The sequence below is a fragment of the Epinephelus lanceolatus genome, chromosome 12, assembly GCF_041903045.1.
Source record: "Epinephelus lanceolatus isolate andai-2023 chromosome 12, ASM4190304v1, whole genome shotgun sequence".
Taxonomy (NCBI): Eukaryota; Metazoa; Chordata; class Actinopteri; order Perciformes; family Serranidae; genus Epinephelus; species Epinephelus lanceolatus.
The window spans coordinates 35,844,107-35,866,004 of record NC_135745.1 but is presented as its reverse complement, the minus strand read 5'-3'; the positions used below and the strand labels follow the sequence as shown (position 1 = coordinate 35,866,004).

General features: G+C 41.6%; 1 protein-coding gene across 3 annotated transcripts in view; it reads left to right on the top strand.

The window, feature by feature from the left end:
- LOC117263885 (A-type potassium channel modulatory protein DPP6-like) overlaps positions 1-21,898 on the top strand; it is a 155,045-nt gene that overhangs the window by 5,182 nt on the left and 127,965 nt on the right. Inside the window, exon 1 of one of the 3 annotated variants that reach the window (XM_033637596.2) lies at positions 7,931-8,040. The exons of 1 other annotated variant lie outside the window; for it this stretch is intronic. In XM_033637596.2, the coding sequence (XP_033493487.1) occupies positions 7,984-8,040 (57 nt within the window). In that variant the 5' untranslated portion in view covers positions 7,931-7,983. Of the gene's footprint in view, positions 1-7,930; positions 8,041-14,915; positions 15,442-21,898 lie in introns of those variants that run through there. One more of the 3 variants, XM_033637593.2, reaches the window with a different exon arrangement.

The following is a 21,898-nucleotide window of genomic DNA, read 5'->3' as shown; positions in this document are numbered from 1 at the left end:
ATACTCATTACCTGGAGATGTTGGAAAAAAGACAAACGTTTCTTCCCTGTTTCAAAACCAAAATTAAACCCTGAAAAGTGTAGGGTTAGCTAGCTAGCGACTGAAGATATAGCCTACTGAATGTATACACATGCTGCTTTTGCTTTTTGATGATTATAACAGTTAAACAAAGACCGACCCTGCTGTACAGGAACCGGTGAAACTTTGCTGATATTCAACCAGCTGTGTGTCAATGCAGTGTGCGCAGATGAATGGAGTTTAGCTTCCCCTGGAGATCCCTGCCAGTCCGGCGGCGGAAGTCCGGGTGCTGGCAGCAGCATGGGGGTGAAGCCAGACACCATTCATCTGCACACACTGCGATGCCACACAGCCGGTTCAATATCAGCAAAGTTTCCCTTTATATTCATTGTCTTGTGTGGCGATCAGCAGTGATGTGGTGGATCACTTTTACACTGTGATCTGTAGCCTATAGTTCGGCTTTAGCTTCCAACTATCTTTGTCTTTTTAACCTGTTGTTGCTGCTGAGTCAGTTTGAGTTTGAGTCCTGGATATATCCTTTAAACACAGACTGTAGACCCCTATTAGCACACTTCTTTCAAGCAACCCACAAAAGGAGCATGCTCAGACTTGCTAACTCGCATGTTCTAAATGGAGAAAACCAAATTCTGATTCAGTGTCCCTCCATTTAAATACAACAGGCTGAGAAAATCAGTTATAAATCAGTCTGTCCTCTGCTAAACCAAAATCAGTGTGCTGCTAATTAAGATCTGAATCTGAGGATCGGCAAGGCAAGGCAGCTTTATTTGTGTGGCACATTTCACACACAAGGGCAATTCAAAGTGCTTTACAGAGCAATAAAATGAAGAGGTGCAAAGTTAAAAAGATTATTTCAAATAATGTTTGGGGTGCTTTTAATGTGTATGTGCTGTTTGTGTAATCATATGTCTAATTTGTGTTTGTCTGAGGACGTAAAATTAATTTCAGTGTAAACGGACGATAAAGCCACATCGTATTGTATCGTATCCTAATATATCGTATTATTTTTCTGGTCATTTACAGTATACCTACCTATCAGCCAAAGAGCCACTGGAATATATCGGATGGTATGCCCACGTCCTCCTCAGTAACATATCCATCTACATAGTAGTACACCCATTTCATCTACCACGACACCACTGGGTGTTTATTACAGTTCTCCACAACTGCACTGCATTAAGCTTTTTGCAGTGTTTGTTGTCAGCGGCTGTTGCTGCCTCTGTGGTGAGGTGTTTTGATGTTTTCTGTGGAGATTAAATTCATGACTGCTTTTATAATGAAATGTCACCCAAGAGGATTCAAAAAATCCCAACATCCAAAAGCGCTCTGCAGAAACCGGGCTGTTACATGGTCTTGCATATTTGCTGTTTCTAGTATCTTGTGGTGTTTGAGGACACGGCACATTATGTTTTAATGCCACTGACTTTCGTCAACAACCTTTTATTCATCATTTTGCATCTTACGTCAACAACTTTAAATGCATTTCATTTAAATCAGATGGAAAGGTTACTCAGCATGATTTAATCATATTGAATCGTTGGCATCCATTTGTGCCTCCTACACCATGGAGCAGAAAAACCATTTTAAATTTTGCCTCACAGTGTCTTGTCTCATCTGCTGTGCTGGCTGCCTCTGGTGTTGTCTGACGTTTTCGAGGCCAGTACCTTTCTCCTGAGTCTAGACTTCCATCATTTGCATTTGCTGAGAGAGACTGAGAGGCAGTCAGTCAGCTGACAGCGCTCTCTGTTTCCAAGATACAAACGTTATTGTTCCACTCTGGGCAAAAGGTCGCAGTAACTGTCTCTAATGCTCAGGCACACAGTTAAAAATGTTTGTGTAAGTCTGTTGGTGGGGTCATGTTGCATGTTGTTATTCAAGTATATTTTTCAGGGAACATGATCATAACTTTAATCTGTTTGATCAGGTTTGAGAGCAACTGTATCAGAGCTGTTTGAAAGCGTGTGTCAAGGATTTACTAGACACTCTGAGCTGAATGTTAAGGTTCCCTGGAGGAGAATCGTACAGACAAACTTTCACTGAAACGATTTGTATGCAGCAGGAATATGTACGGATGAAATGCCTTTCAAACACATTCTGTATTCATCTAGTATCACCCTCTGTATTTCTGCATTGAACCATTGCACTTTGAATCGCCTGCTTAAAATGTTTGTATTGCTGCCCACAGCCACTATTAGCCAGTACAAAATGACTTTCATTCTCCTGGTGTGTACATACACACACATGCTACGCGCCCATCTCGATACCATCTGTTTATTTTACCCAATGACCGCGTTGAGAGTGATAATGCGGTGGCGAACAATGGCACATTGTTCAATGAAATGAAATCTGGAGATGGAGAAACAACCGGGGGACGGCCGGCAGCAAGGGAGAACACCATTCAACAGCAGTCATTTGTCATCACTAACTGCTGTGCCGTGGGTTTGGCTTCTCTGGGGAAGGTTTGCTGTAGATGAGAACCATGTTTATGAAAGCTTCCTAGATTTTTCCAGCTCCTGGCCACCCGTGAACACCGCAAGCTCTTCATCCTGGTCACAGTCCTGCTCTTGCATTGCTCCCCGGGGTGCAGGGTTCATCTGTAGCTGTCACCTGAAACAGATGACCTGATAGAGCTCCGTCTGTGGTAGGAGCCTCTTGCATGTCGCTGATAAAGACACATCATAGCCTGATATGCACATATTCCTGGACTCATTCCTATTCTGACAAACAGCATTGTGTTCTCTATTCATATCTTTGCACCACTGCCCTTCCCTGTGCTCAAAGAGAAGCTGGTCTGAGAAGCATACCAAGTACAGCGGTGTGAATCTTTGGGATCCACAGGGAGGAGCGCTGGTGGTGGATGCTCGGTGCCTCTGAGTCGATTAGCCATGGATAGGTGCTGCGGTCTGGCTGAAGGTCAAGATCAGAGCTTGGCTAAGGACATAAAGGTTTGATGGCATCATGGGGCACAAAGTTTTGAAGTGAGCTTAGATTATACTTTCATTTTGCACATTAGCACACAGAGAGAAACACTAACACACATTCACGCAGTCACATAAACCCTTTGAATGTCCCTCTGGGTTTTAACCTTCGTCCTATAAGGTTGTCAAGCCTAATCTTTGCAGCAGTGTTAAAAAGATTGCAGCTCACAGGAAAAAACAACAAGCAGAATACGTTATTAGGGATGATTTGTTTCTTTCAAGCGCTGTTTGGTATTTACCAGTCTTATTTATTGATCGGTTTATGATTTATCCATTTAATTCAGCGGCTGTAGACATCAGTTAGGTAAACACTGTTAGACAAGCCAAAAACCTAAACTGATGATTTCATTATCCCCGTGGTATCTGGTTATAAATCCAGCTTCCTCTCTGGATCTAGAGAGCCATGCATGCTTCAAAGCAGTCATGTCCAAAGTCTGGCCCGGGGACCAGTTGTGGCCCTCAGACTGATTTTAAACAGCCCTTGGCTTGTCTTTCAAAATATAATTTATGATTAACACAATGTTGATTAATCAGGCAAGATCACTTTGTTTTTTTATTTTCATTCACATCACGATTGCAGGAGAGTCGCACAGTTTGTAGACATGCACCTAGTAGGAACCACGAAGATTAAACTAATGTTTTCATCAATTTGGTCTCACTCTGAAGTCGTCAAAATCCGGCACTTGGGCAGTGACTTGCAGCATCAGACTTAATGAAAAAGCAGTCCTTTAATGTTGGCATGATACGTGGCCAGTCGTTGTTATAGTTTAACGGAGCTCAGTGGCGTCAGGGGGGAATGCGGCGGGAAAAGAATGTAAGTTAAGGCAGCGGAAGTCTGAGTAGGGTGGGTTGGAGGGGTGTTGGATGGGTTCAGCAAACAGACTTTCACCCAGGAGAGCAGTGTTCGCATCTCAAGCCAAACCCTGTTCTTTTTTCCTAAACCCAACCATGTGCATTAGTTGTTGGAGAAAAAAATGCCAACTTACATTGTTGTCCTGGCGTAGTGTGTTTATTTTGAGAGACTGTATGTAAATGGCAAATTTCCTGTGAAAACGGAAGTGTATTTTGAAAGAAGACAATGCATGTAACAAGTATAACTTGACATGGTGTCCCAGAATATCAACAACCAACACACCCAGGGTACCTTTCACCTCTAATCTATATGTGGAAGTACCATGACCAAACGTCGATATGTGACAAGGTGGGAGTGAGAATCTGTTGTTTTCATAGACAGATGGTAAACTAGCAAATTACTGTACCTGACACCAGATACGTCCTTCTAGGTAGCAGACATGAGCACAGCAATGAAGCGTAAAATCATAAGCGAGGGCCGCTGATGTCGGGAGCAGTGGAAAGTTGAATACTTTTTCACTATTAGAGGAAGCAGTTGCATTTGTGTCATTTGTATGGCAATTTGATTGACGAGATGAGTTGAAAAAGGCAACTATACTTGCAATGCGCTGTTCTGCAATGTTCTAAAAACCTGCCGGTTCACAGCTTGAAATATGAAGGAGGATAGTGATAGTGAGATACTGGCCACAGTTGCATTTGTAGTAGCGATTAAATGGCAAAAAACAGAAACAAAACCAGCATCAGAGGGACTGTATTCATAATAAATACGCCACAGTAATGTACGTAAACAGCGCTAATAATCAGCCAGTGAGAATGTATGTGTGTGTGTGTGTGTGTGAGAGAGGGAGCATAAGCACATACAAGGAGCAGCAGCAGTGACCCACCTTCCAACATCGGCACACCGTGAGGGCTGAAACAGAGGGCTCGGCAGGGACTGAGCACCTGCCACAGCAAGTGAACACACTGTCTGCGTTCATTTTGATTTGACCAGCTGACTTCACTACAAGCCGACTTGCTGTAGAAACAGGTGCCGTGCTTTACATTCTAAAACCAGCCACCAGTGATTTGACCAGCTGAGCTGCAGGTGACACCATCAGCCGGCTTGAGTCGAGCTCAGTCGAGCCATTTCACACCGCTGCAACTTTTCTTTGCAACAGTCTAAAATGGTCTTGTTGTAAATCTTTGGTTTGAACTGGGCTTAACTGAACTATGGTAAACTTTCCTCCATCTTAGCAGCGCCCAGATCTCCTTGCTTATCTCCACATCTAGGGCTGCTGCTCAAACTACAGATTGTTCTTCCTCATCAGGGACACAAAGAGTATAGCTAGAAACAGCCGCCCCTCATTCTCTCTTTCTCTCCCAAACTCAGACTCCAAAAATAGACAGTGCTGATCAAATATGAACCAAGACTCTGTTACTGTGTCGTCTTATTTTCGTCTACAATTATTTCAGAAACATATAGCTTTAATATGAGATGATTTGTTCCTAGCTGGCTGCTATATTGTTTCCTGTGTCAAAACGTAAGAGCTCGTAATACATCACCCAACAGCAGGAGTATTTTTTGTTCCAGTGCAGTGCAGTGCATCATGGTAGTTGTAGGTTTTCTACCTCTTGAGCAAAATCCCACAGCCCCCTTTTTCTCTGTTTTCTCTGGTCATTTAGCACCAATTTCAAAACTATTTGCATCTTTCCAGCAGTGAAATACTTCCTTAAACATTTCCCTTGAGCATGCTGTTAAGTGTGATTTAATAACACCTAAATGCACACTGTTATTGGGATTTATAAGTTCTGATGTAAACTAATATGTCTTCAATTTCTCAGTGCCACGGATAGATTACACAGATTTTATTAATGATTTTGTTTTGACGTCCGCTCTTGAAATGCTTTAATGGCAGCTCACATTATGCAAAATCAGCAGGAGGTGACAGACGGAGGAAATCAGTAAATGAGCGTAAGTAAACAAGTGGAAAAAAAAAAAAGTAGCTGTACGTTGTTAATCTTCTGTCAGTGTGATAAAACACCACATCACCTTTGTGCTTTACGGCAATAACGCCGCTGACCTTTTACACTAATTGCAATTACAGTGACTTACTGTGAGCTGGCGATGTTCATAATCATAGGAGTGTATGTCACGGCTGTAAATGTGACAAAAATGAATACGGAAGATGACCAATCAGGGGCTTGTTTAAAGGACCCCGGGGAAATGTCATGGCACAAAATCAGCCTGTTAGCAGCAACGGCTATAACTACAACCACCATGTCTTGTATTAACTCAAAGGACTTTATTATTCCCGGTGCAGTCATCGGAGCAATTATTCTCACACATGAAACCCCATCTCCTGTGGTGTGCTGGCAAAGATGAACTTTAGCTCGTCTTTATCCTTGTCCTGTATAGCTTTACATGCTGCCTTTACAAATATGACAAAATGTTAAGCGTGCAGCTGTTCCCTTTTGTTTTTATGCTTTTGATTTCATCTTTTATTGTCTCATGCTCTGTGGCTATACTGCTTACCTTTAACAAAGTGCAGCTCTTTATCAGCTGCTGCTGTCATCTGGGGTTAGTTGTGTAAATCAAACATGTAAAATATGAGCCGTAGCCCTGCAGTCATTAGTGATAAACTGCTGCAGCTGTAGGGGGAAGAGTCTCGCTTTAAGCAAGTCCATGAGTCACGGTCAAAAAGAAATCGGCTGACTTTGAATATAAGTATTTATGAAGCACCGTGAAACCTTTAAACCAGTTCCCACCACAGGGTATAAAACACACCACTGTCTATGAAATAAGAACATCAGCGTCCCAGCTTTATTTTATTCACTTCTCCAATGAATAATTGGCAAGGTCATATTAAAATAGTGCACATCTTGCTCATGAATGTGAAATTAGATACCAGCCTCCGTAGCCGCAGATTGTGAAAACTTGAGGCACTGTTCTGCAGTGCGATGGCACCTTAATGACCCCTGCACCGTCTGCAAAGTTCACATAGCCTCAGCATTTTGATTTCACACACGAGCAAAACGCCGGACAGCCGCATCAACAGGAGCCATGATTCAGCCCCCGAGTCCATATCTGAGCGGGGACCGACTGTGTGTAGCCTTGTGATTCACCGCTCTTGAATGAGTTATGAATGCTTTGCTGTGTGTGCCGTTTGCGCTGGTCTTCTCGAGGTACGGTGCCTCTTGCCTGCGGCTTTTGTCATATTCACTTGAGCAGATTAGATTAAGAAAAGAGGGATTTTCATTGAGAAATGTGACTACTCCTAGTTTCACGAATGCCGTTTCATTCCCTTCTTTGCCATGGCTCCATACTGTGGTTTGGGTAAATAAACACGGTTACGCACACTCAGCCTTGGGACTCAATACACAAGGCACACAAACGCTACATAAATAAAGCAGCAGTGTGGCTCGTGCCAGGCTTCTGTCCTGTTAGCATGGCTTGATGGGTGTGTGTGGGGGATGTACTTTATGATGTGGAAGACAGGCAGCATAAATATTACTTGCACTTAATCATAACCAAGCTGCAAAGAGGACTGAATTGATCCATTTCTTGGTAATATGAACACACACACTCAGATTGGAAAAACACACACACTTTAGGGGAAAAATGCCTCGCAGGCAGTATTGGTGCTGATATGATGCAAAACTGTTTGTGTTTGTTGTTTACAGTTTACGTGTGTGTCTTATTTACTTATTGGACTCTCCACCTTCGCTGGGAAAAGTCTTGTTGGGAGAGTTTCAGTGTGTGTGAGGGAGGGAAAGACGAGCAAGTGAGGGAGTGAGCCAAGGAGTGAGGGAGGAAGGACGGGGAGAGATAACTAGAGCTTGGAGCAGCCTGAGCGGAGTAGATGCACCCCCTCCCCTCCTATCCCACCCCCTCGCCCCCCTGTGGAGGCGATGCCAGTGTCTGTGTGATTGATTCACCCTGCGAGGAGAGAGGGAGGCGTTTTGGTCGGGCTCCTGGACCCCCGGGTCATCCTCTCCCTTAGCTGGAGGGGAGGGGAGGGGAGGCGAGGGAGAGGAGGTTAGGGGGGGGAGAACTTCTCAGACACCTCCAGCAGCCTCAACTTCACAGCACAAAGGTGTGAGCACAGCGAGGGGGGAAAAGCAAGTGGCACTTTTCACCATGTCTGTCCTCATAGCCACCCAGCTGAAGATAGACACCAGCACTCCTTCCAGAAGGGTAAGTGGGCCCTTTTAGCATGCACGGCACGCTGTGGGGGAATGTCTGTGTTTATGGGTGAGTCTCCTGCTCCTGACAGAAAAGGCTGCTGGCTGATTTTGATAACAACTGGACAGGCAGGACGGGGGCGGCTGGTCCCGACGTCCCCTCTGAGGATCCTGATGGACAAACGCTTCCCATTTAATTTTCTTTCAAGTGCTGACTCCTAATGAATGCTTGCTTACATATGCTGTGGAGAATTCTTAGTGCCTCATTGTTATTCTTTGTGATGTGTTGCCATCTAATGACTTCGGTGGGAGCTGGCCAACAGTTGGATTGAAGTACGTATGCGTTGTTGTATGAGATATCCGGATGTTTTTTTAAATGATTGGCTCGCTTTCCTGGTTGGCATGTTCTGAATTTAAATATTTTGTTTTCTCTTTGTTTATGTGGAAATCATTCAGATGGCTGTGAGATCAGCTAATTGCTCAGCTTTGACTAAATGCAGACTTTATGCTGCTCTCGTTCTTGCATGCAAATGGGCTGCAAGGGAGATTGATGAAGAGTGGAAGTTTAGGATAACTTTTGTTGTTTTTAAGCAATTAAAATGATGCGAGAACAGACACAATCTGATGGTGATTATTAGAGTCTTTTGTCAGTAATAGATAAAATGATGGTTTGTATCTCTGGCTCCAAATGTATTCCCAGCAGAGACACACTCAAGAATACTCCAATTACAAATACTCTGACTTTGCGCAGTGGTTGAGATGCACAAATGTATGTGGAGCCATAAGGAATATTACATTATATCTGTAGCACCAAAAAAATGATGCAACCAATATCCGTGTGAGAAAAGAGCGGGAGAGGCAGGGTGGTTTAGGTTATGTCTCACACTTCCCATGTGATAAGCTCCCTCATTTCATTCACCCTGACCCTTCTTTTCAGCCCTTGTTTTGCTACACACACTATCTATCTACCCGCAAACACACATGTGAAAATAAATTCTTAGTGACACGCTCTCTTGTTCGGTGTCTCTGCTCCCCAGCTCCCGGCTTCTCCTCCTCATCATCTGCTGCTGTCACAATCCACGACTGTAGTCTGCTGCTCCCCTCAAACGTAGCCACAGTCTATTCTAACACATCAGCCAGCATTAAACTCCATTTCCTCTGTGACTTATCTGCTGCCATTTCAATTTGGGCTCAGTACATAGCTTCCCTTCATCCGTAATATACTGGAAGATTCAGCACTCATTCTCCGTAGAAGATAATAATATGGCAGTTCCAACAGGCGACATGCTCGGCTGGTTTCAGTGCCGGAAAGTAGTTAACAAAGTTGAATTTTACACGCTGCATGGTGAAAAACGAGTTTAGAAATGACCACTTACCAGAATATTTACCATAATGTGAATTTATAGAGGGGTTTTTATAAAAACGATGCGTGAATTGTAATCTGCATGGGACTCTGTGTGGGTTTACGCCGGTTGTTGTTGAATATTATGAAATAAATCTGACCCGACCTGAATTCTGCGGCTGCCTCGGTGATTTGTGGTGTCTTCTGCTTTCGTGCAGCGGGCCACAATTGTAATAAAGTGTCCTGACTTGCAGCACACAGTAACTGAATCCACTGTCGTTACATGGGGCCCGAAATGAGCCAAGTGTTGTAATGTAGTCTTGGTGTAATTCAGGGATAAGCAATGTATTCCTCTGCATGCTCTTATTGACTTTAGCCTTCAGTGAGGCGTAATTAAATTGTGATAAACACTGACAGAAGAAGATGTTTCTACCTTGGAAGTGATGGGTATTAGCCTATTTCTAGACATATTCAGTATAACGTTGTGATCCTGATGGGACCCTGAGTTAAGCCATTATTCATAGTTCTATCTATCTATCTATCTATCTATCTATCTAAAGCAGGGTTTTCAGTGTCTGACCTTGTGACCCCTCTCCGACAAAATTATGTGAACAATTTCAACAATATATTGGTAGTGAAAAAAAAACGTTAACACTGTCACTCCTATTATTATTCCTTATCTTGATACTAATTGGGGATAATATTTGTCTAAGTTTTGGGACTGCATTTCCCATAATTTTGGGTCTCTGGGAACAGGAAGTAGGCTATGAAGCCGCAATGGAATCAGTAAGCCGTGGGGAATAGCCACAGCTTGAGCCCCATTTGTTTTAGCCTGTATTTTATTTACATTTGGGCAAAATTGCGCCATTAAAAGTATGCCGAATTAATCATTAGCACTTCCTCTTTGCAGCGAACCATGGATATACAGTCAGCTGTCACTGAAAAACTTGAAAACTGAGGAAAACTTAAAAACGTGATAAATCTCAAGGAGTTTCTGGAGTTTCAAGCAGCGTCTTTTTCTGTGATTTTAAAGCGGATTTTTAGACGTCTATTCAGCGGTGAACATTGGAGATAGCGATATCCCCGGAAAGGGTAAGTCGCACTGAGTTTAAAAATATGTGTGTCATGTGTGTGTGTTTAGATATGACTGTGTTGGGGCTTGGAGAAAAGAGGAAGAATTTTTGATGCGGAATCAGGCGCCAACTTCAAGCGAGTTTTTAAAGTAACTTTACTTTAGAGCTGTGTGTGACAGCCGCTGGTGCTGCTGCTGTGGACCGTGTTAGTAATTGGGCCTAATTACAATAACTAACTCCCAGTTGTTTTTATGACACCTGAATGCACCTGTCCCTTTCCTCTCACACACTATCGCTGTCTTACACCTTTCCCCTCCCAATCCCCAGTTTGATAACCTCATAATGATTTATGGTGTGTGGCTAATTCCTGCTTAAAGACTGGCTCTGATAATTGGACAAATTGAATGCATTTAACTCTGTTTAAGTGAATTCATGGTGATTTTTTATGTAGTGTGAGGGTGAACTATTTACAGCCCAGTGATGGACTGTCTTTGAGACAGCTTTAATATAAGATGTGTCCAGCAGACAGCAGAGCAGAGGCATGTAATCTGACACAGGCAGCAGGATGATAAAAACTAAAGCATGTTGCTGCAGCTCAACATCAAGGGAAATCATCATTACCAAAATGGAAGATGGTGCAAAAATGATGTGATTATGGGTGGCTGTAAATAAATCCATTTTGTCACATGCATGTAGAGAGGTGCAGTAATTTCCTTCTTCAGCTGAGTGATGTTCAGAGGAAATTAGATATTACTGCACTCCCACCAGACATTGATTGATTGATCTGTTTGCTCTTCCATCCAATTAATTTGTGAGTCATCATGTTGTAGCAGAGTGCAGCATGCTGATGGAAAGTGGTTAGCTTGTGGTGAGATTTTAGTTAATGCAAACACATTAATGTGTGCATCATGAGTGCATTAGATGATATATATTATGAATCATGTATGACATTGAACCTCGAGCTATTCACCCCGCTTAACTCTATTTACATATTTATGAATAAGAAAATACTATAAATGGGCTTCAACATGCTTCAGGCAATTTTCTTAAGGTGTGACAGCAACTCTTCAAGGTGCAGTGTGTCGGAGGAGGAGGGATATATTGGCAGAAATTGATTATAAAATATGAAGTATGTTTTTTTTGTTTATAATCATCTGAAAACAAGGACTGTTGTGTTTTCGTTGTCTTAGAATGAGCTGTTAATGTCTGCATAGGGAGCTGGTCCTTGTCTACTGAGATTCCCATCTTGCACTGCCATGTTTCTACACTACCCTATAGCGGACACAAACACTGGCTCTAGATAGGGGCACTCACATTTTCATGTTGGACACCGTAGTCAGCAGCTCCTCCGGGACGAGCGGCATCTGAAAAACACAGTAATTTATAACGTGAAACTGCTTTTTCTGTGTTTCTATCAGTTTAAATCACCGGGTCTGTTTGTTTTGGAGAAGAGGAAACATCTGTGGATAATTTGGCTCCTGGTAAAAACCTCCTGAACATCTGGATCTTAACTTATCAGAGAATAAAGGTGCACACACATGAGCAGGTGCTGAGCTAACGGCCTGTCTCGGGTGAGCCATGCTGCGTTGGAGAAACATTGATTTGTGACATGAAACTGCTTTATTCAGTAGTTTTACTGGTTTTAATCACGTGGTCTGTTGTTTTTTGGAGAGGAAGAGACCTCTGCAGATAATTCAGCTCCTGAACAGTGACTACTGAAGGAATTTTAACCGGGAGAAGTTTCAGCTGGTGCAAGTTTTTAATCCTCACTGCTAGACATCACTAAATCCCCTGTAAATTTTATACAGTGTTCCTTTAAAGCTAAAACAGAAAAGCGTGAAACATTAAAAAGCCTTGTGGGTTGCATGTATATACTTTTTGCTATTTATTTTCTGCACTGGACGACAGTTTGCTCACCATTTCTGTCTCTCCGACTTGGTTCCAGTTCAGTCTTTGTTGCTATCAAAACTAAAGTGACTATTTTTTATGCAGTGGAGGGATTTTACCTGCAGGCTACCTCAGAGTGTTCTTGCACCCTGTGGAGCATGTGAGCACCAGTATTTTGGCTTCATTTTAACAGTGAATAGAAAGCAAATGACTTCCTTCCAGCCCATATATAAAAAGATAACACCTGTGCATTTTCAGTTAAATAATGTGGTAACATTTGTGTATAAATCCCTCACTGGAATCAAAAGTAAATTCACCCAGGGGAGTATATTGAGCCTCATAAAGCCATCACTTACGGCATCATAAAGTGCACAGAGGTGCATTTTGGATTCGGATTAAAATGCATCTGTTATGAGCTTGAAATATAATTAAAATGTCCCATATCGCACCTGAAGTAACTTTTAGCACGCACAGGCTCCAAAAGCACCATTAGCTACCTGCAGAGGTATTAGGTATGCTGCAGCTATCATCATCATTATAGCTGTTATTACATGCCTCTCCACATTTTTTGCCTCTAATAACGCAGAGCTTGACTGCAGCAGTGATGTTTACGAGAGCTGTGGGGAAGGCGTAGCTCCAGTCAGCTGCTGTATCTGCAAGGAGGCGATAGGGGAGTCAAGCCGAGCCCGTTGCTCCCGGCACGGTCCTGAGGGGAACGTTAAGGCAGCCAGGCAGTTCACAATAGCTCCCCAACAAGGTGAGGGAGATTGGAAGACATCTATCAGACAGGCTCGGAAGGATGTCAAGTGACTTGGACCTATTTCCCCAAGGGGTGTGCAGACCCAGGAAAGGCATTTATGAACTAGAGAAACAAATGATGACAGCGACCAAGCAGGCGAGCCACCGTGTAAGAGGAGGCTGCTGGAAGCCCAGATGTTCAGCCCACTACATAAATCTCTGCCGCAATTAAAAAGCATGCAAAAGCATCAAGCAAATTTATGATTCAGTTCATTTGAATCACACTCAGAGTGCAAGGAAAATGGATTCAAAGTGAAGCGAAAGGGAGAGATAGGGACTAACTTTAATTAGATAAAGGCAGTAATGTCCGGGGCTTGTTTTTGAATGAATGTCCAAACCTTTTGAAATCAATACTCTGTATTCCAGATACATATCCTATTAAAGAGGTTACATTCATAATTCAAGCCATGAATCAGTGAGCCTCCAGCAGTTCTTTCAGAGCTGGAGATGACTCACCATTTATCAAAAAGGAATTAACTGAAACTCTTTGTTCAAAGTCGAATATAGAATATTTTCCTCTGTTGTAGTCAGTCCACCTTGAGTCGCAGACGATAACAAAATGAGCTTGATTTTACTTAATGGAAGATGCAAAACAGTGGCATTCAACAGAATGTGTGAGGGGCTGTTTGGAGTTTTAGTGCTGCTTTGAAGTTGTACCCGTGTGAAGATGACCTATTTCCCAGAAATACAGCTCAGCCCCGGTGGAGTGATAGTTTGAGCTGTCACAGTGAGAGGCTGAGGGGTGTTCGCCTGTGGCATTCACGACAGGGATGGCAGAGATTTTAACACTTTGACTCGAGAGCCTTTCCCTCCCCTCCGCCACATATAAGCCAATATTCTGCATTTACCAGAAAGCTGCATTGCTTTGGCCTCTGTGAGCATTTCAGGCATGAAATAGTGCATGAGCTGAATAACACTTGTGGATGTGGACTGACTGAAAATATAAGATAGGAGGAGGGAAAGTGCATACATTAGGGGGGAGACATTTTCATGGTTTGAATTTTTACTGTAAGGGATTTATAAGACTTAAAGATGCTGCAGGGGGAAATAAATTATATGCTTTTTATTTGGTTATGCTGTTGCAGGACTTTCACGCTGCATGTAACTGGGTATTTTAGGAAAATTGGAAAAATGTATAGGTTTATTGATCTCGACTTAAGCTGAACAAGATGAGCTCAGTTTGTAAGAGGTGTATTTTATAGGAAAACATGAGCAAAACCAGGAATAGTAGTTGCTTTACACCTGAAGTAGAGGTGTGTGTGGTCAGCCTGCCCTAATTCAGTGCGCCACAGAGAGGCACTCGAGCTCCGTCCTGGGACCAAAGCCAATCATTTGGGAGAACATTTTATGAACCCGTTCATGATATCACAAATGAGCGCGACTTGTCAATCAGAGCTTTTAAATCAAGGTTAATTCAGGTGAAAGTCGCGCAGTGCCGGCGCATGTTGGTGCGTAAAAACAGGACCCGGAGAAGTGCGGCGACAGCAGCGCTATACAGTACACGCTGCTCTCTCGGTGCTGGTCACTTCTCATGCAGAGCGCGTCTGCGGAGAGTACCGCCGGGGCTCTCTGCGTCCTTCACACTCCTCACGCGTGACGACGGTCCGCCAAAACAGAGCCCAAAGTGTCGAAACATTATCTTGTGCTGCTTTATTTTGTGGACACTCACCCGGAGCCTGGTGGGGATCGAGTATCTGATCGGAAACTCAGCGCATCCGCCTGCTATCTCGCTGTAAGGAGGCATCAGGAAACTGAAGAGGGGAGCCAGCGTGTTGTGAATACAGATGAGCGCAACTATTGACACCTTCAGCCCACCAGTCTGCCGTGCGCCTGGACAAAGCTACAAGGACACCGCTGCGAAGGATTCAGCTTTTATATCGCTCTATCACTTCTGCTTGTGAGTCATTCACAATCCATAGATGCTTATTTACTAGCGCGGTATCTTCACCTTATCTTTTTTGCTCCATCCCGGAGGTGAAAACTGGCTGCCTGCCATCGGTTCTCCTCGAAGCGCACAGAAAACCAATAGATCTGCTCCCTCCTCCAAAAAACCGACTCAGGCGAGACCCCTCTGTGGCTCTGACATGCTGTAAGTTGTTTTTATCTGGACTGGACCTATAATATGGCTTCGCTGTATCAGAGATTCACCGGGAAGATTAATACGACCAATTCCTTCCCGCACCCACCTGAGGCCAGTCACCTTCTTGGTGGACAGGTTGCAGACGAAGACAACGCGACGAAGACCCCTCAGCAACTCGTCGATGGCAGACCTCACGTCCAGTACCGCAAAAAATGCTCGAGGGAGGATGAGGATGTAAGACACTTCTACTTTATTTGTCAAGATAACCCTGTCTTAGGAAAAATATCCAGATGTTTACTTTAGATAACACACACACACACACACACACACACATATATTATATATACACACACATTTATAGGCCGAGAGTGTGTGCCCGGAGATATGCAAACTCTGGGGTGGTCAAGAAAGTTTTAAAATGTTTTTCTTTGGGAGCTTAACTCTTGCTTGAATGTGTGTTTGATTCTGTTGTGTTTGGGTGCACTGTGATGAGCCCTCTTCAGAATGTGTTGGATAAACATCTAAGAGGGCCTGTGAGAGCTGACGTAGTCTGTGTCACTGTCTGTGCCTTTTTTTCCTCACTATGAAATCACATATCAAATCTGATCCTTGGCTTTAATATCTAACAGATGAGGATGATGTTAAAATCGTCACCGTCTGATGTGATTCTCTGTAGTTTTTGCGTCTGTCTGAGAGCCTGCTCTTTCCTCTGCCGCTGTCCGTGGTGCTGAAATTGCAAAGAGCATCATTTGGTCGAAGACAGTGGAAAATACATGGGGTCATGTAGACTGTGGTGTCACACATCTTTTTGGATTTATCATTTTAAAGCTTTGATTTGGGGTGTTATGGATTCACCATCATGGCAGTTACTTTACCGGAGACATAAAATCTAAATATAGTCTAAGGGGAAGACGTCTAAGGGAAAGTTTTGCCTCTTAGATGAGTTGGGAAATTGTTTTTCCAAGACCAAACACCAGCTTTAGTTGCCTTTGCCCTGCTACTGCTAGTTATTGAGTTTGTATTTTGAGAGATAAGTTGCACTTTTTGGGGAGGAATCATATCCAGTTTGAGCTACTGTCAAGAAACAATGAGAAATCGCTTAAGACAGTTGGCTTTTTGCTTGGCTTGCTCCATGTCAGGGTGTCTACAGGTCCTTATAAAGTCTTAAAATGTCTTCAATTCAATGTTACAACAATAAGGTTTGGAAGTCATGAAATAGTTTTTAATGTGATCAACATAAACCACCGCACACTGAACTGAGTTACTGTGATTTCGCTGTGGCTTCCTCAGGTTCGCTAAAACAGAATTGCACGAGCACTCACAGGTGTGCTAAATACACACGGGTCACATGACTAATGATCACAGTCATTTCACTTTTCTTTTTCAATATTTTTTCTTTTACATTCTTCAAAAACATTTTTCAAAAGATAATTTTCAATTCATCATCCTGTGGGCCACCAGCACCTGATCCTTGAGACTGGCTGTGCAGAGAGTTCTGTCTACTTAGTCTTAAATCTGAATTTGTGAGGTCTTAACGACTAAAAACATTTTATCTTATTTCATTTACACATTTTTACATTTCTTTTTGTGAAAATGAGTGGAGCATTTTAATGTGAAAGTCCACATTTCTAATGTTACAAATCTTTAGAAAACTACAATACTGTCATTTTACTTCATACCTGCACTTACCTGTTGGCAAAATGTAGACTGACTTAACTCACTCTAATATTCATATTCCTACATAACACTTACCTCTCAAGATACTACTTGCCTGCAGTGCTTACCTATGATTCTTAAATAAGTAATAAAATTTGGTTAAAATGTGTCGTGAACGGGACTTAAAAAGCATTAAATTGAACTGTGATACCTGAAGACACCCTGATGATGTTTGGTCACGTTCGTGGCTATTATAGCTGTTGAAACATCTGTCCTCAGCTGGCACAAAGTTGAATAAAGTTTCTTCATATGAAGCATAATATGACCTATAATTTACAAATTTGCCTCATAACTATCAGATGTGCGTAATGAAAATAAGGCTTTGCTTTTGTCTAGTGGACAAACAGATACATACAGTAGTTGTAAAACTTTGTACTGTTTTGTCCAGGTTGACTGTCTAATAGTTTCTTTCTCTGAGAAGGCACACACACACGCAGCAACATGCAAAACCAGATCTCCAGACTAAATACTGGTATAGCACATTTCTGCAAACCATGGATGTGTTGCATTTGTATGTTTAATATGTAGCAGATATGTTACTGTTCAATTTTTTATTTTTTTGATGATTTGGTTTATGTGTGGTTAGGTTTAGGCACAAAAAACATTTGGATAGAATGAGAAAAAGATCAAGTTTTGGCTTGAAATACTGATTTGGTTGTTTGTTGATTTGGTTGTTTGGTCTTGAACTCTGCAGCTTGGCAGCCATCTTGCCTGGTGTGAAATATACTAATGCAGGGGTGTCCAAGCATTTTTTAAATGGGGCCAGATCATTCATTAATTCATTAATTTTCTGTAACCACTTATCCTGTTTGGGGGTGGGGTGGGGGGGGGGGGGCTGGAGCCTGTCCCAACTGACACTGGGCGAGTGGCGGGGTACACCCTGGACAGGTCACCAGACTATCACAGGGCTGACACATAGAGACAGACAACCATTCACACTCACATTCACACCTACAGACAATTTAGAGTCACCAATTAACCTGCATGTCTTTGGACTGTGGGAGGAAGCTGGAGTATCTGGAGAAAACCCACGCTGACACAGGGAGAACATGCAAACTCCACACAGAAGGGCTCCCCCACCCTGGGTTCGAACTGGGGACCCGCTTGCTGTGAGGCAACAATGCTAACCACTGCACCGATGATGTGGAAACACCTGGGGGCAGCTGCTTCTCGCATCATATGGGTTATTAAAAAAACATCACATACAACTGAGATGACGTTACAATTTCATCTCTCAGTGGTAAAGTATTTAACCTTCCCCTGCTCCTGGAAGCAGTGACCCTCACCACACATTGCACAACTCCTCTCCAACAGATATGCTTTATTCTCCAAATGCTTTTGATTATCTTGCCTTCGTCGTTGTGGTTGTTGGTTGTCGGTTGTCATTTCTTAATTTAGTCCATTAAAGACGTCAGAGGCAGATAATCACTGATTAGCCCTCCTTGAACCAAGAGGGGAAGTCAACAAGTGAACGTAGCTGCTGTAGCCTTTGGTTCACCTGAACACTCTGAGCCTCTGCTGAGGCCCGATGAAGTGACTTGTTAAAACGTCCTCTTGCTTGTTTGCAGATGACACCAGCTCAAACCTACAGCGAACAGCAGTGTACTCGCCCGGCCTTTTTTCTTTAAATAGCTGCCAACACTGTGATGTTCCTCTGAATTATTGATGTCTGTCACATCAAGAATCAAGTGATAAGGCTGGCAACAGGCAGAACACTGACACTGCTCGGGCTGTCAACAACAACGCTCAGGCTGGACACAGCGCTCGCCACATTTCCCCTACTTCCTTTAAGAGCCCCTGTCTTCATTTTATGAGATACTCCACTGCGGTTAAATTCAAAATCCTGATTTTCTCTAGCAATTAAACCTTGGGATTGGATTTTAGGAGTGTGACCAGGAGCTGTTATTGTGCTGCTGGATTTTCCAACATATTTATTAGGTTTGCACCGTTAACCTTGAGGTCACCTTTAGTCCTGATGTCCCCCTGAGTCGTGCTGGAGCATGAAATTGCCTTTAGCCTCGGGAGATGAGGAGACCATTTCAAGAAGTGCTATTTCCAACCCCTTACCCCCCCCCCAGTAAAAGTTTTAATGCACCATTGTTGCTTACATTTTTTTTGCGCAGGGAAATCTTAGAAATGTCAAGAATTTAATGTCATTCATGCAAATATTTACCTGCGCGGTTGTTTGGCTTGTGTCTAAAATCCTTCAGTTCCAGATGCAGGTTAAGCTGTTTGTACCAGAGCTGGTGAAAATGGGAATAATTAGTTTTTTTGCAAACAACTGTTTAATTTGTTTACTGCAGCGTTCTTCTGAGCTCCTGAGCTCACAAACTGCAGGCACTGCATCTTTGTTTGTAGGAGGTGTGTGTGTGTGTGTGTGTGTGTGTGTGTGTGTGTGTGTGTGTGTGTGTGTGTGTGTGTGTGTGTGTTGTGAGTGTGTGTGTTGTGGGATTGATTAATTGTTGCTGTGCTCAGTGTGTTAGCATCAGTATTTTGTGGCAGTGTTTGAGTCACCTGGGGAGACATCAGCAGTAGTTCTTTTTCTCGGTGAATACCCTTTACTGCAAATAGAACCCCACAAGTGTCCTTAATTAATTGTTGTTATATTTAAAGGTAAAATCCGCTGACATTTCACCTTCAGACCGGAGCCCTGGGACTCTTTTATGGCCCGGCCTGTATTGACTTTTTCTTTATGCGCGGACAAAAGCAGAGAAAATGAAAATAATTCATTCTGTTTGCATTTTACATTGAAAGAGGACACGTGACTCTGCAGGGGGCAGGGTCTGCAAATATATATCGAGTGACAAAGTCATTATTCATGCTCCAGGCTCAACTGTTCCTCAAGAAGATTTGACAAGTTCTCACTGGTTTAACTTAAAACATTGGAGGTGACAATTTGCATCCATCTTTTAAAGTAGTTCCAACTCTGGCATTATTGAGTCAATCTTTTATAAGACGACAAACTCAATTGTCCATCCAACATGATTTGCTTTGACCTCAAAGAGCCTAATTAAGTTAAGGCATATTCAGGGATATTTAGTGGTCAAATTATTTTATGTAAGGTATTCTAACTTATTTATTTTAATTCCTCCTACTCAAAAAGGCTTTGATTTTGACCAACTTCTTAGAGTAAGTTGTCAACTATGGGGTGCTGTTTGTAAAGTGGCTCACGCTGAAAATAACATCAACATTTTGCCACATTTAGCTTCAAACAATGTTTAAAAAAGTGAATTTTTTTAACGTCACCTTTTACCACATTTACAGCAATATTTGTTAAATTAGAAATATATTAAATAGTTAAATCTAAATATTAAATGTAAATCTAAATGTTAAATCTAAATGCTAAATCTAAATCTAAATGTTAAATCTAAATGCTAAATCTAAATATTAAATCTAAATCTAAATCTAAATGTTAAATCTAAATGCCAAATCTAAATCTAAATGTTAAATCTAAATATTAAATCTAAATCTAAATGTTAAATCTAAATGCTAAATCTAAATGTTAAATGTTAAATCTAAATGTTCAGGGTGAAACTAAATATTTAGCTCCAGATGGTCAGACTGTGTTTATAGAATCAAATAACGAATTAAAACCAACTTATCGGGGGAAATGAACACTTGAACATCACGTCACTATATCACCGTTTAGACTAATCTGGTATTTGTAAAGTCTATAAAGACAATGATTGAACAAACATTACTATTTCTGTGTGCACGTTTTGTAAATAATAACATGGTTATCATAGATTAGTGGGGCTAACCGTTAGCTGTTAGCCCCGTTAGCGGTGTCTGCAATGTAATAGTAATGTTATAGAAATAGTAATGTTTATTCAGTCATTGTGTTTATAGACTTTACCAACATCAGATTAGTCTAAACGGTGATATAGTGACATGAAAAATGTGAGATATTCATATATATATGTAGCTAAACTCTGCTGGTTTTCTACCCGGAAGTATTTGTAAACAACAAGGCGATTCCCTCCGAAGGGACACTAACAACTCAAAGTACATGTCAAATATAAAATTTCTCAAAACATGTTTTTTGTTATTTTAGGTAGTTATTATCACGCTAATGTATGTTCAAGTGTTCATTTCCCCCGATAAGTTGGTTTTAATTCGTTATTTGATTCTATAAACACAGTCTGACTATCTCAAGCTTTTATTTTGGTACTTCCGGTGACTGGCAGTGTGAATTTGCATATTAGCTAAATATTTAGTTTCAACTAGAACATTTAGATTTAACATTTAACATTTAGATTTAACATTTGGATTTAGATTTAACATTTAGATTTAATATTTAGATTTAACATTTAACATTTAGATTTAACATTTGGATTTAGATTTAACATTTAGATTTAATATTTAGATTTAACATTTAACATTTAGGTGCCACATTTAATATTTAGATTTAACTATTTAATATATTTCTAAGTTAACAAATATTGCTATAAATGTGGTAAAGGGTGATGTTAAAAAATTCACAACACTTTTTTAAACATTGTTTGAAGCTAAATGTGGCAAAATGTTGATGTTATTTTCAGCGTGAGCCACTTTACAAACGGCACCCCATAGTCAACTGACTATACGTTATAGACCAGACCCATGAATCATTTTTAGAGCGTAGTTTGACTTCATTTTGTATTTTTTTTTACTAACTTTACCAACATATAACAACCATAATGCAATACAAGATGACACCTTGCAGAAAATCACTGAGGAACAAATGAAAGAACAAATAAAAGAACAAATCTGTGCCCATGATAGCAGCCAATACCAGTAAGACAGACTAGTAAACATAGAAATACAAATGAATGTGATGTAAGTACAATAAAAATGGGACAACTGCACAACTAGTGGGTATGTTTACTTTATGTTGCATTTCCTTCTTTATATAAACTAAAATATGAGACCAAACTTAAAGCCGAGATGAAGTGGAATTTTGAGAATATCTACCTTCAGTCTCATGATAAATCTC